Below are 17,082 nucleotides of genomic sequence, written 5' to 3'. Positions count from 1 at the left end.
TCCAAACCAATCCTTAGTGCAGCTACTTTATATATTCATAGTCGGAAAGTTTGGGTGCATCAAACAGGATTCTTTCCAGGGAGTAGGATGAGGGGATGGTGGACAGTGAGATGGGGGACAGCCTTTATTTTATACACTTCCATATTGTAGTCTTGGCAAATAGTTTGTTATGCAGTGACTTTGTGCCAACATCGAACTAAAGAGCCAAAATGTCTTCAAAAAAAGGAATTGGTTAATTTAACGTGCTATGAGGTCATTAATAAAAAAAGAGTGGTGATGTAGACCTTTTTGAATTAACATGGAAGATTGTGTGTGTGTGGGGGAAACTGATGCAGAACTTCATTGTTGAGTATGAGCCTATCTCTATCCTAGTCACTTTTGAGGGTGTAGATATGTGGCCCCAGAGCACTCGCGCCCAACTGTACCTGTTAACCACATTTTTCTCTGGGGAGAAAATGGTGGGAGAGGAAGGGATGTGCAAGAGGAAGGCCCTTCACTTTTAATTTTGTGACATTCTGAATCATTTGAAATGTTCCCAAAGATCATGTATAATTTCCTTATTAAAGCAATAAAGGAAATAGATGTCTTTAATGTCGTGTGAGTACCTTGTACTTGCCTCAGTATAAGGCAAGTACAAGATGTACTTGCCCACATCTGGAATGACATATAGTCATTTTTCAAGACAGTAACCAGGGCTTTATAGATTTCTTTTAGGAATAGACGCAATTTCAATCTATTTAGGGTCTTGATTTCTTCCTTTTATAAAAAAAAAAAAAGGATCTCATCTTGTACCTAATTTGTTGTGACAGTGCCACCACTTAAAGTACAGCAATTATGCAACCCCTTAATTTGAATTGCATTTTGCGAGTGTTTTTCACGTACACGACCTCACGGACCAACTTAAGCCGTCAAGTTAAAATCGGCATATTGAAAATAAATCACTCGGGCTACCTAAAAGAACGTAGGTATTACAAATAAAAAAAAAAGTTCATGTAAGCATATATACTTGAATTTGAACTTTAAACATATAGGTTCATGTAACTTTTGGTAGGGCTTCGCGGCTTTCCTTCACTCGGCGGTCCTAGTTCTGAGAGGATCGAAAAAGTACACTTTCTCACTGCCTTTTAGTGAGAAGTGGAGCCGGGGGAGCCGGGTCCCGGGCGCTCCACGCGCCGGGGCCGAGAAGTTCGCGGGAGGCGCAGGGCGGGGCTTCCTCCCGCCGACTCGGAGCCCGGCTCTACTTCTCCGAGTCCACGTCTCTTCCTCTGGACAGACGTGTTTCTTCAGGTCGGGACCGGCCAACGTGACAGCCGCAGACCTTTCAAAAGGGAGCTTGGGCCCAGCCTCGAGGATCTCCCCCGGCCCCGGCAGCGCGGGCCAGCGGGTCAGGCCCCTCCCGGACTGCGGCGCGCGGCCCCTCGGGCCCGAGCCCGCCGCCGCCTCGCCTCCGGGCGCCCACCTCGCGGCGCCGCGCGCAGCATCCCCGGCATGGAGACCGGCTCGGATTCAGGTCAGAGGCCCGCGCGTCCGTGCCGAGCCACGGCCGCCGCAGGCTGCTACGGCGCGGCGGGGCGGCTAGGCCGGGCCGCCCGCGCAGGCCGCCGCGTGCCGGGTCCGCGCGGGGAGCGCTCGCGGGGCGGGCGGCGGCAGGTGGGCAGGACGAGCCGCGAGCGAGCGAGCGAGCGAGCGCGGGCGGGCGGGCGCGCGAGGGGCCCGGCGGGGGGGCCGCTGGGAGGATGGCTCAGCTCTTTCTAAATATAAAACCGGCGTGAGTTGGGCGAGCGCGGCGCGGAGCCGCAGAGCCGCCGGGCGGGCCGGGCGCACCGGGACTCGGCCGACAGACGGCGGCGGCTCCGCAGAGGCGCGAGGCGGTGGGAGCGCCCGAGTCGCGAGCTCGCGGGGGACCGCGAGATCGACGCGTGCTGCGAGGAGGACGCAGGAGGCGGCGGCAGGCGGGCCTCGTGGGCGCAGCGCGGCCCGCGCCGAGCGACCGGAGGCGGCTCCCGGCCCCTGCCGCACCGCGAGCGGCGAGCCCCCCGCGCCTCGCGTCCGCGCCCTCCCGCTCCGGCCCCTCCCTCCCTCCCTGGCGCAACATGGCTGCGGCCGCCGCCTCCGCCTCCCAGGACGAGCTGAGTAAGTGCCACCGCGAGCCCGCGGCCGCGAGTCGGAGCCGGCGCTGCGCAGGGCCGGGGGCGGCGGCCGGGGCCGGGCGGGCAGGCCGGGGCGCGCTGCCTCCCGCCGGGTGCCGGGTTGGGTGGGCGGGCGGCGGCCGCGGGGGGCTGGGGCGCTCGGGCCTGGCGGGCGGGCGGGGCGCCGGCCGCCGGCGCTTGTAGGCCTCAGGTTTGCACCGTCACGTTGCGAAATTGAAACCGGAGCCCCGGGCGGAGCCACCTCTGCCCGCGATCCGCCCCGGCCCGGGGGTGGGGGCAGCCCAGCCCCCTGCTCGCGACGCTCGGGCGGGCGGACCGGCTGGGGCCCAGGGTGGCGGGCAGTGTCGGCCCGTCCCGTCTGACCCCGCCGTGGCCCCGAGTCCCAACTGTTTGGGGAGTTCTAGAAATGTAGATTTGGCGGGGAGGAAGGGAAGAAGGTGCCTTTCTGTGACACCTTAGAAATCAGCGGAAAGGTCAAGAATAGGCGGTGACCCTCAGGTGGAGCAGGAAGGACGGGAGGGCGGAGAGAGGGTCGCCGTGCTAGACGCAGGAGGAACAGCGGGGTGACAGCGGTTTCAGAAAGGAGAGCCAGCGCACGCTCGACTGTAAACGGTGCAATTTTTCAGGGGCCGGCGATCTAGGTTCGGGGAGAGCTGTGGCCACCCTGAATCCCAGGCCGCCCCGCCCGCCGCCCGGGTTCACCTCGATGCTTTGTGGGAAGTGTAGTTCCAAGGCGCCGCAGGCCCACGCTGGGGTCATAAAAATTGAATTTTCCTAGAACATGTAAGATGATTTCTGATTGCGTTTGGGGGTGGGTAGATGAAATGCTTACGTTGAGCGTTTGTTTGTTTCCTCAGCGCTGCCCTTCAGTTCATGACAAAAACAAGAACGGTGTTACTTAGGGATGATGTGAGTTTTAAATGGAATGTACCATGGGCGAGGTGTCGCAAGCCTTGTGAAGTTTTTGTTGTTACAGTCCCTTCGGAATTTCCATCCGAAAGTAGTTATAAACATAATAATTTCTGTTTCTTTGGTGCTTGGCAGTTTGAAGCTACTTTTATATGTACGTGATCTCACTCTTGCCCTCATAACAACCTTGTGAAGTAGGTAGGTAGGAATTATCCTTGTTTTAAGGAGGAGGCAGGTTTAGAGAGATTAAGTTGCTGCTTTGACATAAAACTGGTGTAGGCGGAGTAATGTTTGTTCATTTTGAAGTTGAAATACACAGTTGGTGTGACCCTGGGCGTGATGGAGAGTCTGAGTGGACAAGGTCTCCTGGTGTGTTCAGAGATAGACATGGTTTGAGAGCCAGAGTTGATTGTTCCTCTGTCAATTCCAAGCTGGAGCACCCTTCCAGGCCTCCTGGGGAGATCAGGTCCCTGATTTTTTTCTTCCATTTTTGTTGTTGTTGTTGTTGTTGTTATTGTGGTAAAATACACATAACATAAAGTTTACCATCATAACCACTTTTAAGCGTGCAGTTCAGTGGTGTTAAATACATTCATATTGTGCAGCCATCACCACCGTCCATTTCCAGAATTCTTCTCAACTTGCATTACTGAAACTCTGTACCCACGGAACCTTAACTCCCTATCCCACCCCACCTTCCTCCAGCCCCTGGCAACCACCATCCTGCTGACTGTCTCTGTGATTTTGACCTCTCTAGGTATCTCATATAAGTGGAATCATACATGGTTTGTCTTTCTGTGACTGCCTTATTTCACTTGGCATAATGTTCTCAAAGTTCATCCATGTTGTAGTATGTGACAGTATTTTCTTCATTTTTAAGTTGAATGATACTCCATTGTGTACATATATCACATTCTCTCGTCCATTCATCTGTTGTTGGACACTGGGGTTGCTTGTACATCTTATCTGTTGTGAATAATGCTGCTATGAACATGGGTGTACAAGTATTTCTTTGAGATTATGCTTCCAATTCTTTTGGGTATTATATGCAGAGGTGGGATTGTTTGATCCTATGGTAATTCAATTTTTAAGTCTTTGAGGGACCACCATACTGTTTTCCACTGTGGTTGTATCATTTTACGTTCCTACCAACAGTGCGCAAGGGTTCCAGTTCTTCCACATCCTCACCAACGCTTGTTATTTTCTTCTGTATTTTTGAAAGTAGCCATTGCAATGGGTGTGAGGTGGTCTGTTTAAATTGTTATACTGCATGGTATCTGGGTTCCTGATGTACCACTAAACACTTAAAATCTGAATTACCATTTGGAATGGAGGACACAACTAGAAGAAGAATTGGGTATCATTCTCTATGGCTGATGTACATGTGTAGATGCACTGTGCTTCTGTATAGTAGGTACCTGTTAAGGTGCTAGTAGTCCTTCTGGTTAAGGAACTTATGGTTTTAGCAGCTACTGGAAAAGTTAGGAGCAAATAATTCCAGTCCTTGCTTTTCCATTTTTTTGTTTGGTCACATCATCAATCATCAACCACAAATGTCTGTTGACTTGGTTTCTGTACTTCAGAAGAGATTAAATGCTTGGCAGGTGGTACCTTAGAATAATTCAACTTGAAATTAAATACATAGGTAAGTGGCTAAGAAGTTTCAAATAAGCCACTTTTAGTTTTAGAATGGCTATAATAAAAGAGATGGCTGATGGAAAGATGCTTTATAAGATTTTTTAAAAAGGAGCCAAGAATCTGAATATTTGCTGGTTATTATTTTTCAGTAGTAGATGAAAATAAAAGTGAACTATTGGATGTCTGCATTATTTTTCCCCCTAATATTTTATTGTAAAAATCTTCAAAAATACAGAAAAGTTGAAAATAAGCATTTATATATTCACTACCTGGGTTCTGCATTTGATATTTTATTAGCTTTATCATGTATCTGTCCATCTTTCAATCCACCTTTACAATTTCACTTTAATTATTTTATTTTATTTATTTATTTATTTATTTAAAAAAAATTTTTTTTTCAACGTTTATTTATTTTTGGGACAGAGAGAGACAGAGCATGAACGGGGGAGGGGCAGAGAGAGAGGGAGACACAGAATTGGAAACAGGCTCCAGGCTCTGAGCCATCAGCCCAGAGCCCAACGCGGGGCTCGAACTCACGGACCGCGAGATCGTGACCTGGCTGAAGTCAGACGCTTAACCGACTGCGCCACCCAGGCGCCCCAATTATTTTATTTTTTATTAAAAAATTATGGTAAAATACACATAACAAAACTTAATCATCTTTATACAGTTGAGTGGCATTAAGTACTCAATCCATCCTTTTTAGATGCATTTCAGAGTAAATTGGAGCTATTTGTAAACTTCCCATTCAGTATTTCAGGACTAGCATTAAGTGCTTTATGTATATTCTTTTATTTGTCAAAGTAATCCTAAGGGGTAGGCAAAATTATTGCTGTTTTATGTAATGGAAAACAGACTTTTTTTTTTTTTTTTAAAAATTTTTTTTCAACGTTTATTTATTTTGGGGACAGAGAGAGACAGAGCATGAACGGGGGAGGGGCAGAGAGAGAGGGAGACACAGAATCGGAAACAGGCTCCAGGCTCCGAGCCATCAGCCCAGAGCCTGACGTGGGGCTCGAACTCACGGACCGCGAGATCGTGACCTGGCTGAAGTCGGACGCCCAACCGACAGCGCCACCCAGGCGCCCCCGGAAAACAGACTTTTTAGGTTCCCCAGGTCCTGCAGCAAATGAGTTGGAATTGAATCCCAGGTGTCTCAGACTCCAGTGTGCACTCAACCAGGCTTTAGGCTGTATTACCTCTGTGCACCATAGAGTGTTCATGTGGACAAAAAGATCTAGTCAGATGGGCTGCTAAAAATCTTAGCTGGATGTTACTATTACAATTATTTGACTACTGTTTAGCGTTGCTGTGGGGTGCAAAAGAAACACCACAGTCCACGAGTGGAATTATAATACTGCTGAGAAGAAGGAAGAATAACTGTAAACAACTATGTTAAGGACCAAAATGTATGCTTACGTAATATAGATAATGCTAAAATAATGCTATCTGTGGTTCCTATGTCTGCTATTTAGAGATGTATGGTTGGTAACAGTGGGTTTCTATAGATTTCAAATCAGTATTTTCTGTTTTTGTATTTGAGGTGACATGCGTGCCATAAATTTAAATTAAATCTACAGGTGCTTTCAGTTGTATCTGCCACCGCACTTTGCAGGAGCTCCTGAGAAGCAGAACTGTTAGGTTTCTCTTTTATTTCATTTTTATTGATTGATTGGTTGATGAGTATCATTGACACATGAAAGGTAAGCAGGACAGTCTTGGGCTGGGATATCTTAGAATCTGTTATCCTTTCACAAATATCATGTAATTGTCACTATGAGTCAGGTGATTGTAAAGCTTAATGTTTACCAAAAGCTTACCATGTGTTCTAGTCACTTTGTACATATTAAATGAATCCTTGCAGCAACCCTGTGAGTTTAGTCCTATTATTGTCTCAGTGGTGGAACTTCCTTCATGTTACAGAGTTAGGACTTCAATTCAGATTCTCTGATTCCTGTTTATATGTTAATTCCGACTGACTGCTGTATTACCATCTCTGGAAGGGAGAATATACAGTTTATAACAAGAGCAACATGTCCCCCCCCTCCCCCACATCTTAATAGCCTCTGGAAGAAATCTGCTGTAGTGTATAAAATGTGGTAGTATTCTGATGTTTATTGAATAGAAATAGTAGATTTTTAGGTGAGATGCAACCACGGAGAACAGTTAGTTCTGATTGTTAAAGAGAGTTCTGAAATCTAGATTGTAAATTACTTGAGATCATAGTCTGTAATTTTTTTCTTTATATTCAGGGTGCTATAACTGTTTGGAGTGAAATGAAATTCAGTGCAGAGCATGTGGGCTAGTTTTTCTTCTAATATCCTCTGTCAGTTCATGGAAAAGTTGACATTGTAGTTATATCGCAGGAGTGGATAGGGAGACTTCTGATAGAAGGAAGGAAGCATTTGTGACTTTTCACCTGGTCAGCAGTTGAGGGGTTTCATATTCTGGGCTTCATAATTATAGGGCATCCTTAGAATCTGATCTTCATTGGGATAAAGACAACTCAAGGAGTAATGGCCTGTAATCTTAAGGCACACTGACACTATTCAATTTGACCATTTGACATAACCATGGGGCACTTCACTTGCAAAAGTTGGCCAGATAATCAACATGTCAGATACCTTCTGAGAGAGGCTCTGCCAGTGCCAGGAATCCTAGTGGCTTTTAGAGGATGAGATGTGGGAAGCTGTCTGTGTAGGTGAACGTGATTCTGTGGTCATACTGAAATAGCCCTAGAGACAGCCATCCATGCAGCTGAGCTTATCTTTGTAAATCAAACCTGTATGGTTTAAATTTTGGTTACTTAGTCACATATGAAAAGTTAAAGTGAAAATAATGATATTTCTATTTTTTATCAACTTCTAATTCTTAATTTTCACCCCATTCTGTTTTGAATTAAGCTTTCAATAAACTAATATTTAATAGAGGCCAGTGTCAGTGAGAATAGTTGGCACTGGGACATTCGAACTTGTTCAGAAGATAGATGTTAAAATTGTAGGCACTTCCAGGGTGCTCAGATGGTCTGATCCAAGTTTCTGGTCTCTGGTTTCAGGCCTGGCCAGTCTCTGCCTTGATGCTTGTCATCTTATGTGGCTTGTTTTCCCCACACATTTTCCAGTTAAATAAGACTTTAAAAATTGACCAACTTCTGGTCTTGTCCTCATAGGGCTTATAATTCAGTGTAGAAACAGGTTTATATATGAATATAAGTAACTCATATGAGGCATAATATGAAAAATGCCTAACACGGTTCTTTGGAAATTTCAAGTGAGAATAGCATTCCAAGTTAAGAGAAAAATAGATTAAGCTAAGACACAGAGGTTAGAAAATGTTGTGCATTTTCAGAGAAAGTGTGAGTGAGTCTGATGTACTGGAGTAGGCGTGCTATGGCTGTGTGAGGTGCTGGGAAAGGAGATAAAATTTGTAGTTTGATACTTGGCCCTTTTTACCTTTTATGTTCTTCTTACAATTTGGGATCTTGGACAAATAATTTTACCTTTCTAGGTCTCAGTTTCCTTCTCATAAAATTGGGATAATAAGAAATACTCATAGTGTTGTTATGATTAACGTATGTGAAAATGCACTGTCTAAACAATTAAGCTATATATAAATTATTATTATTATTCGGGGGGGGTGCAGTAGGAGATGGAGCTGGGAAGATAGGTTGGGACCAGCTTGTGTGGGAATGCCAACATAACTAGTTTGGACTTTGTTCTGTAGACAGAAGAGGACCATCAAAGGCTTTTAAGCTGGAGTGTAACATGAGTAGATCTGTTTTATAAGGATAACAGGTGGCAGTGGCGTAACATTGATTGTAAGAATCCAGAGACCAAGAGCGCAAGACTAATTAGGAGGGTATCACCGTGGCCAAGTGAAGGAAACATAGGGTCTGAAGTGGGAGAGTGAAAGTGGATTTGGCAAGAAGGTGATATATCCTACAATCCCTAACGTAGGCAAAAATTATTGGCCAAGTAGATGAGCATTATTTAAGAGAGGGAGGAGTTAGAGATGATTCTAAGAATCTACTGGAGAGATTGCAGTGGAGTGGAGATTGTAGTATTTAGACAGATGTAGGGAGGTGGAAGTGGAGAAAAGAGAGCAGGTTTGTGTTCAACAGAGTATTTGTTGAGTGAGTAAGTTGAGTTACTGGGGCGCCCATGTTATGTTGTTTGGGGAGACAGTTTTCAACAGTAACAAAAACATCTGGTGTTGGAGTCAGAGATGGTTTTGAATCCTGGCTCTCCTGCATTCGATTAATGTCTTTGAACAGAGGACCTAACTTCTGGGCTTTGGTTTTCTCATCTGTAAAATGGGTTAATAACAAAATCTATTTCACAGAGTTGTTATAAGAGGGGGAAGAGATAATACATGTTAAGAACTGGGCATAGTGCTAGGCATGTGGATTCCTGTGTATAGGAACTTAGGTTCTGAAGCTTGGTAGAGTGTGGGGGTGATGGTAGAGTCATGGGAATGGACACATTGTCCTGAGGACAGCTGTCTGGTGCTATATGTAGGGGTGAGAAGAAGACAAAGAAGAACCAGGGAAGGGGATCAGGAGTTCTGAGAGAGGGCAGAGGTTCCCAGGGTTATGAATATTAACCACTTACATCCTCAGTTGCAATGTACTAATAATGTGTACCTACTAATACTAATCTTGTAAAAATGTTATATAATTACACTTTCTTCTAATTTTAATGTAAGGCTTTGTATGCTGATGATTTATATGTATATGTACACATATACATATATGATAAAATAAATGTTGTATTGGTATTCCAGTTTTTTTAGTCTTCTGTGAATAATTACCAGTGTATTTTTTTTAAGTATTCGCCTATTACTTCTATACAATAAATTTTGTTTGTGGACATATTCCTTACTCCTTCTCCAATTTGATAATCACTGTAATTTTTTTCCTCCTCATTTTGAATTTACAAAGCAGGGCATCAAATTAGATCTTAGCATAGAAATGAAAAGTGCTTTTTTGTTTTCTTAATGGTAGCTGTGAGTATAAATCTTTTAATTGTTTTCTTTCCTGGTGTTCTAAATAATAGATTCTTTATACAATTGCATGTGTACGAGTGGATGAACGTACCACTGGTGATCCAGAGGATTTTTGTCAAGACTGGATAAACCATGTATCACATTGATTGTAGAGGTTAGTAGTTCCTTAGTTCCTTAGGATGTGTGCATTTTTTTGTAGTAGCATTTAAAAATGCATAGGTTATCAAGTAGCATTTTCCTGCCAAGATCTTCATGGGTTTTTCTCCTTTTCTAGCTATCTTAAGAGAGTTGGTGAAGTTCATGTTAGTTTATATATTCCTGAAGCCTCTATTCTCTGTCATTGCACAAACATAAATTTAAAAAATCAGCAAGAGAGAGAAAAAAGATAAAACTTGAAGACATTGCTTAGCTGTGTGCACAAGGAAAAATCTATATGAGTGTTCGTTTACAAGGGGTATTGTCTGCCACAGCCACAAAAGATGATTTTACACGCTGCAGGAATATTATCCTGGAGTTAATTGTTTTATTTGTAAAAAAAAAAAAAAGGCGTTAAAAATGGCATCATGATAGTAATTGGATATTCCTAATTCTGCCTTTTTGACATCTACTGTGATAGAAAAGCCACTTAATTCTACTTCATTCTGAGGCTGAACACGTATGGTGTCAGTGTCCTTCTTGGATGATATTGGATAGTCCTTTGATTGAAACTCTATATGTTCACATTGCAACTCTCTGATCTCATGAGCTCAATATCCAGTGAGTACCTGGGATTTTGTGGCTTCAACTCAAAGTTCATTTTGTTGCTGTCTTCTATTGCATTCCCCTTCCCCCAGTGCATTCTGTTTTTCAGTATGTATATTGCTGATGATGTGTATGATGCCTGAATTCATTTAGGTGGAATTTTGAGGGATAGAATGAATGGAATATTTTATAAATCAAAGTTCAACTTCAGAGTAAACTTTGGTTTATTTTTGCTATCTTCGTTCCATTTTAGAGAAATGGAAAATTGGGAGGTTGGAGGAATTGTAGAAGAGAAATGGGGACATTGTTCATTTGCTTCTAGATTCTTTCTCTGTCAGTGTTTTTGGGCCCGTGACAGATGTGTTAATGAAATTAATGATCTACTGAAGGCAAGCAGTATACCACAAATGCTGGAATTTAAATAGTGACTTAAATAAGGAATATTCTAGTGTTTACACATCCAAATGAGCATTATCCTAAGTAATTAGCTGCTTTGGGTGGATCTTCACTGTCACATATTTGACTTTTATGTAGTTTGACCTCTTGCATAGTATATTGTCTCCTCTAAGCTGGCTTTCATAAGCTGAACTAATCTTTCTGTTCATCAGTTTACTAACACTGATTTCTAAGTGGACACCTGCCAGCTGCTGTTTCTGGGGGAAAGGACTTCCTTGGGAGGTGGGAGTGGTTGTGGGACTTAGTGCATCTAGAATCTGACACTTATTCATTAAATCTAGGTAATAGATGAGGGCTTCTGTCTCATCGCTTGACCCAACCCTGCCAAGCTAACCTAGTCACTTCTTCCTTCCCTCCCTCTGTGTGTGTGTGTGTGTGTGTGTGTGTGTGGAGGGGGTAGTAGAATGTGTATGTGAGAGCAAGAGGGGGTAGCCTTGCTTTGGGCTATGCTGGGTTAAAGTAGCCTGACGTCATATGCAGGTGGCTAGGACTTCTGAAGTGGCAGGAGAAGGAAGACTCCTTTTCCCTTTCCTGCTCAGAATGTAGTCCATAGTGCATCCTGGTGCAAGGCTTTCAATATTGCACTATCTGCCTGGGCCCTGGGGGGTAAGACTGGTGGGCTAGGGGACAGGAAGATGATCTGTCTGATTGCCTTAGTTTGGGGGTAAGGGGTACCAGCAGGGACTGTGTCAGCAGGAACCTTTTGCTCTGAACCTTGTTGCTTGCAGAGATTTACATCTGTCACCCTTTGGGGCTGCCCTGGCTGGAAGGAGGCAACTCTTGCAGCAGCCATGATGGAATGGGTCCTCTCCCCACCACCCGACCTTTATTGGTGTTTACTACTGGACTTCCTGACGTTCTCCTTTTAATTTAAAAAATTTTTAAGTTTATTTATTTATTTTGAGGCGGGGAGGGGCAGAGAGAGTGACAGAGAGGAATCCCAAGCAGGCTCCGCATTGCCCAACATGGAACTTGGACTCACCAACCATGAGAGCATGACCTGAGCCCAAATCAAGAGTCGGACACTTAACGGACTGAGTCACCCAGGTGCTCCCTGACATTCTCCTTTTAAGTACGTTTGCATTTAATATGTTTTTTTAAAGGTAGAGAATGAGGGCAAACATATTTTTAAAAACCTAGGAGTAGAGATCAAAATTGAAAGCATTACTTCTTGCTGGCCTCATTTGGATTTGGTCAAGTATTAGAGTGGCATTTAGTGAATCAAAATGGCATATAGAAACTAATAGATGATGTGGACTTTATCAGTTAGTATTTGGTTAGATTTATACTTCACAGGATTGATCTACCTGAAAAGATTATTACATATAAAATCTAGATGGCAGTTAGGCTTTCCTTCCGCATCATAGTTTTATTTTTTTATTTTTTATTTTTTTATTTTTTTCAATATATGAAGTTTATTGTCAAATTGGTTTCCATACAACACCCAGTGCTCATCCCAAAAGGTGCCCTCCTCAATACCCATCACCCACCCTCCTCTCCCTCCCACCCCCCATCAACCCTCAGTTTGTTCTCAGTTTTTAAGAGTCTCTTATGCTTTGACTCTCTCCCACTCTAACCTCCTTTTTTTTTTCCCCCTTCCCCTCCCCCATGGGTTTCTGTTAAGTTTCTCAGGATCCACATAAGAGTGAAAACATATGGTATCTGTCTTTCTCTGTATGGCTTATTTCACTTAGCATCACACTCTCCAGTTCCATCCACGTTGCTACAAAGGGCCATATTTCATTCTTTCTCATTGCCACGTAGTACTCCATTGTGTATATAAACCACAATTTCTTTTTTTTTTTTTAATTGTTTTTAACATTTTATTTATTTTTGAGACAGGGAGAGACAGAGCATGAACAAGGGAGGGTCAGAGAGAGGGAGACACAGAATCTGAAACAGGCTCCAGGCTCTGAGCTGTCAGCACAGAGCCCGATGTGGGGCTTGAACTCACGGACTGTGAGATCATGACCTGAGCTGAAGTCGGCCGCTTAACCCACTGAGCCACCCAGGCGCCCCAAACCACAATTTCTTTATCCATTCATCAGTTGATGGACATTTAGGCTCTTTCCATAATTTGGCTATTGTTGAGAGTGTTGCTATAAACATTGGGGTACAAGTGTCCCTATGCATCAGTACTCCTGTATCCCTTGGGTAAATTCCTAGCAGTGCTATTGCTGGGTCATAGGGTAGGTCTATTTTTAATGTTTTGAGGAACCTCCACACTGTTTTCCAGAGTGGCTGCACCAATTTGCATTCCCACCAACAGTGCAAGAGGGTTCCCGTTTCTCCACATCCTCTCCAGCATCTATAGTTTCCTGATTTGTTCATTTTGGCCACTCTGACTGGCGTGAGGTGATATCTGAGTGTGGTTTTGATTTGTATTTCCCTGTCCTCATCGTAGTTTTAGTCTCAGACTCCTAACTGCAGAAGTCGTCAAAGTCCAGAGGTGGTCATCCTTCCTTCACTACCGCATCCCCCTGCCCCATCACATCCTATTTTTGTACATGTCCTATACTTACGCTTTTCTTAGCTGTTAGGGTCCCATTTCTGAAAATGATTATTTTGGTTCCACTCATGTAAGCTTGGACGTGAAAACTACCTGTTTTCACTGGTTTATATACACGCATGTGTGTGCACACGTACACACACACACACACACACACACACACACACACACCACACAATCCACTTTCGCAAGCATTTCAGTAATTTAAGTTAACTCTAGAAGATGTGAGTCATGAGGAAAGGCCTTGCTGTAGAGTGCTGGACTTCCTGTTCTTTCACTGGTCCTTCCTCCCTCTCCATCTTTTTCTCTTTTCCTCTCCTCTCTGTAGTAACTACTACATCATTCCTGATTTGGAGCAGACCAGTGCTGCCACACAATCAGACCTTCTGGAATTTACCCCACCTTTCTTTTTTTTCTTTTTTTTTTTTTTTTTTTTTTTTTGGTAACCTTAAGCACTTGTCGTATTAAAATACATATAGTCCCCTTTTCCGGAAATTCTGATGTCAGATGCTATAAATTGCTGCCAATCCTCTCCTTTCTCTTGCTAGACATTAAATGTATAAACTTCTAAATGACTTTTTTAATGCATGAGGAATTAATATTTCATGCATTCAACAGGTATTTGAGCAATTACTCTCTGCAAGGGCCTGAATTAAGTGCCGGTACACCAAGAAAGTTAGGTCACAGTTTCTCAACCTGAGGAGTTCTATAGAAGGACAGAGTGTATGAGTGGGTAGTCAGGTGGAATCAGATTGAAATCACACCTAGAAGAACTGCTTTGGTTTAGGGAAGAGAAGATTGGGCAGTTACATAATGTATAGCAAAAGACAGTGAGTGCCAGGAGAGATGTAGAAGAGGTCTGTGAGAGTTTGTAGGGCCCAAATGGTACGTACAAGTTGTGGAGCATGGAATATTTGAGCTGGACCTTGAATGGGAGGATTTGGCTGTGTGGAGATGGAGAGATAGGAGAGGTTGGGAGAGTATTCCTGATTGGGGGACTTGGTTGACCAAATAATTGGGCAGGAAAACATGGCGCACTTAAACGATTGCAATTTGGGTGGCTGTTGGGGAGTAATGGGGTACATGGTTGAGAAGGTTCTTTTGGGGCTAGATTGGCCCACTCTTAGAAAGGACTCCCTCTCTGATCTAATTATTCACACTAGGCTTGTGCTAGCTGCTAATTTTTTTAATGTGCTTTTATGAAGGAAGTACTTCTTCCTTATCCCCCATTGCCCCTTTGGCAAAGACCTTCCATTTGTATTTGGACCCAGTTGTAAGCTGGCTTAAGCAAAAACAGGGTTCTTACTATAAGGAATCAGGGAGTTTTATGGAAGTAAGAGGAGCCTTCAAGAACTAAAAATCATCCACTTCTTCCAGCTGCTGTCTGTGCCTCTGTGACCATTCTTTCTTCAGACCAGACTTCTGATTTTGTGTTCCAAAGGATAGGCTAAAGATGCCCATGCCATATCCACTGGCTTATTCTCATAGGTCCAAGCACTCAAGAGTGGCTTGACTTTCTGGTGCCAATTCTGAATTGCTGTGGAAGGTATGAATTGAGCCAGACCCATGTCTAGTAAGCCTTTGTATCATTTCCATCCACTTTCTCTGCTTCATCAGTGCTGCAATTTAACATGCAGGCATGAGCATTGTGTTTGGAGTTGGACTGGCTTGGAGTTTGAGCCCTAGCCCTGCCACTTACTACAGTTCTGATCAACATTCTTTTTTTTTTTTGTAAATATTTTAAAATATTTTAAAAAAAATTTATGTGTTTATTTTGAGAGAGAGAAAGAGAGCGTGTGCATGCAAGGGGGGGGGAGGGGGAGGGAGTGGGCAGAGAGAGAAAGGGAGAACTTGAGAATCCCAGGCAGACTTTGTGCTGAGCTTTGAGCTGGATGTGGGGCTCGAACTCACTGTGAGATCATGACCTGATCCGAAATCAAGAGTTGGACACTTAACTGACTGAGCGACCCAGGTGCTGCGATCAACATTCTTAATAAATATTAGACTGTTTCTTCATTTGTAAGTTGGAACTAATACTCCCTTCACTAAATGGTATTTTAGAGGGAGGTACTGCATTCTAGTGTGTTCTTGGAGGGTAAAGATCTCTTGAGGTTCAGCTTACGATTCTTCGTCTTATTAGATTGATGATGATGACCTTTGGCAAATCAGATCCAGAGCCTGTTTTTTTAACTATAAATGCAGACAACAGTTGTCCACCTCCCAGTGTTTTTTGAGGCTCAAAAGGCCATGTGAAACTGCTTTGTGACTGTGCGGATATATATGTATTAATCAGAAGAAAATAAATACTATTAGGAAGGATATTTCCTTGTGATATTATTCCATTATAGTTTAGTATATTTCTGTGGTAACTTGACAGCTCTTTCTCAAAATATCTTGTAGCTGTAGAGTATTAATTGATTTTTGGTGCAGTAGGCAGTGGTCTAGGTATTTTCAGATTTCCATTTCAGTCACAGCTTCCGCTAACCCAATTTATGATTTATAATTTAAAATTTACTTTCACATTCAGAAAAAATAATGTTCTTTATAGAAAACTTAAGCAACTTTAAAAACATTCCTAAACCTGTTACCCTGAAATAACTGTTTTCTCTTTCTGGTTCATACAAGTAATTCATGCTCATGAAGTAAGATAGTAATGACATAAAATTAAGCCAAAAAAGAATCCTCTGAAATTCCACCACATGGAGATAACCATTACCTTAAATTTAGTAACTTTTCCTATTCTTTTTGATGGTATATGCTTGCTTTGCATACTTTGTAAGGAATGTTTTGACGTTCAAGTTGTTATGAAAAGATGATACATCTGAGGAAACAGATGTATTGCTGTTTTTTTTTTTTTTTTTTTTTTTTACTTTTTTTCTCTAACTGATGATGTAAGTGACAAACCAGTATTTACCTTTTCTAATCCGATGGAAAAGTTGCCTTTCTTCCTTAACTCAGAAGTCAAAGTTGCATTTTTTGGCGTAATCCAGAGAATGAGTGATTTGTGTAGATAGATTTGTCAGGAAAAATTAACACGTTTTCAGAAATATCAGTGGCTACTGGTGGATAGCATTGAAGTGAAGTCCTTGAACCTTTACTGGTTATTTCTGTTTTGGGTGGGGGTAGAAGGAAGGAAGGGCCCTTTTCTTTGTCTTTACATAGAGAAATGAAAGGCAGGTGAATAATATGGATTAAAGAATTATTTAATGAAGAGTAAATCAGTATATTTATTTTTTCCTATGTGAATGGAATAGTAGACATAAACTAAGCTGGAAATTGTTTTTTGTTTTGGGATTGAAGAATTTCAGTGTTTTTGAAATTATTTTTTCAAAATAAGTTTTTTTTAGAAAGACTTTTTTTTATTTTTATTTTTAGCAGATTTAGGTTTAGGTTTCTCCTCCTCTGAGAAGAAAGCACAGAGATTTCCCACATAAGCCCTTGGCTCCCATCCCTCCCCCACAATTACGCAAATTACACAGCCTCCCCCATCACCATCACTCACCAGCATGGTGCATTTTTGAACCAAGGATAAACTACATTGATACGTAATCACTTGAAGTCCATGGTTTATATTCCAGTTCACTCTTGGTGTCCTGTATTCTCTGTGTTTGGACATATAGCCATGATTTTAATACCATTTCTTTTTGGCACTGAAAAATATTGTTTGTACCAGTT

The 17,082-nt window shown here is 42.9% G+C and overlaps 1 protein-coding gene across 2 annotated transcripts in view; it reads left to right on the top strand.

Moving 5' to 3' along the window:
• The first annotated feature begins 2,063 nt into the window (after window positions 1–2,063).
• ECPAS (Ecm29 proteasome adaptor and scaffold) overlaps window positions 2,064–17,082 on the top strand; it is a 104,368-nt gene continuing 89,349 nt past the window's right edge. The window contains exon 1 of one of the 2 annotated variants that reach the window (XM_047067675.1): window positions 2,064–2,133. In XM_047067675.1, coding sequence (XP_046923631.1) covers window positions 2,094–2,133 — 40 coding nt within the window. In that variant the 5' untranslated portion in view covers window positions 2,064–2,093. Of the gene's footprint in view, window positions 2,134–9,538; window positions 9,856–17,082 lie in introns of those variants that run through there. The other variant, XM_047067683.1, reaches the window with a different exon arrangement.

This window comes from Lynx rufus, unplaced genomic scaffold (genome assembly GCF_022079265.1).
Source record: "Lynx rufus isolate CCGP_SWC_20201006 ecotype Redwood Valley unplaced genomic scaffold, mLynRuf1.p SCAF_10, whole genome shotgun sequence".
Taxonomy (NCBI): Eukaryota; Metazoa; Chordata; class Mammalia; order Carnivora; family Felidae; genus Lynx; species Lynx rufus.
This window is presented reverse-complemented; position numbering and strand designations above follow the sequence as displayed.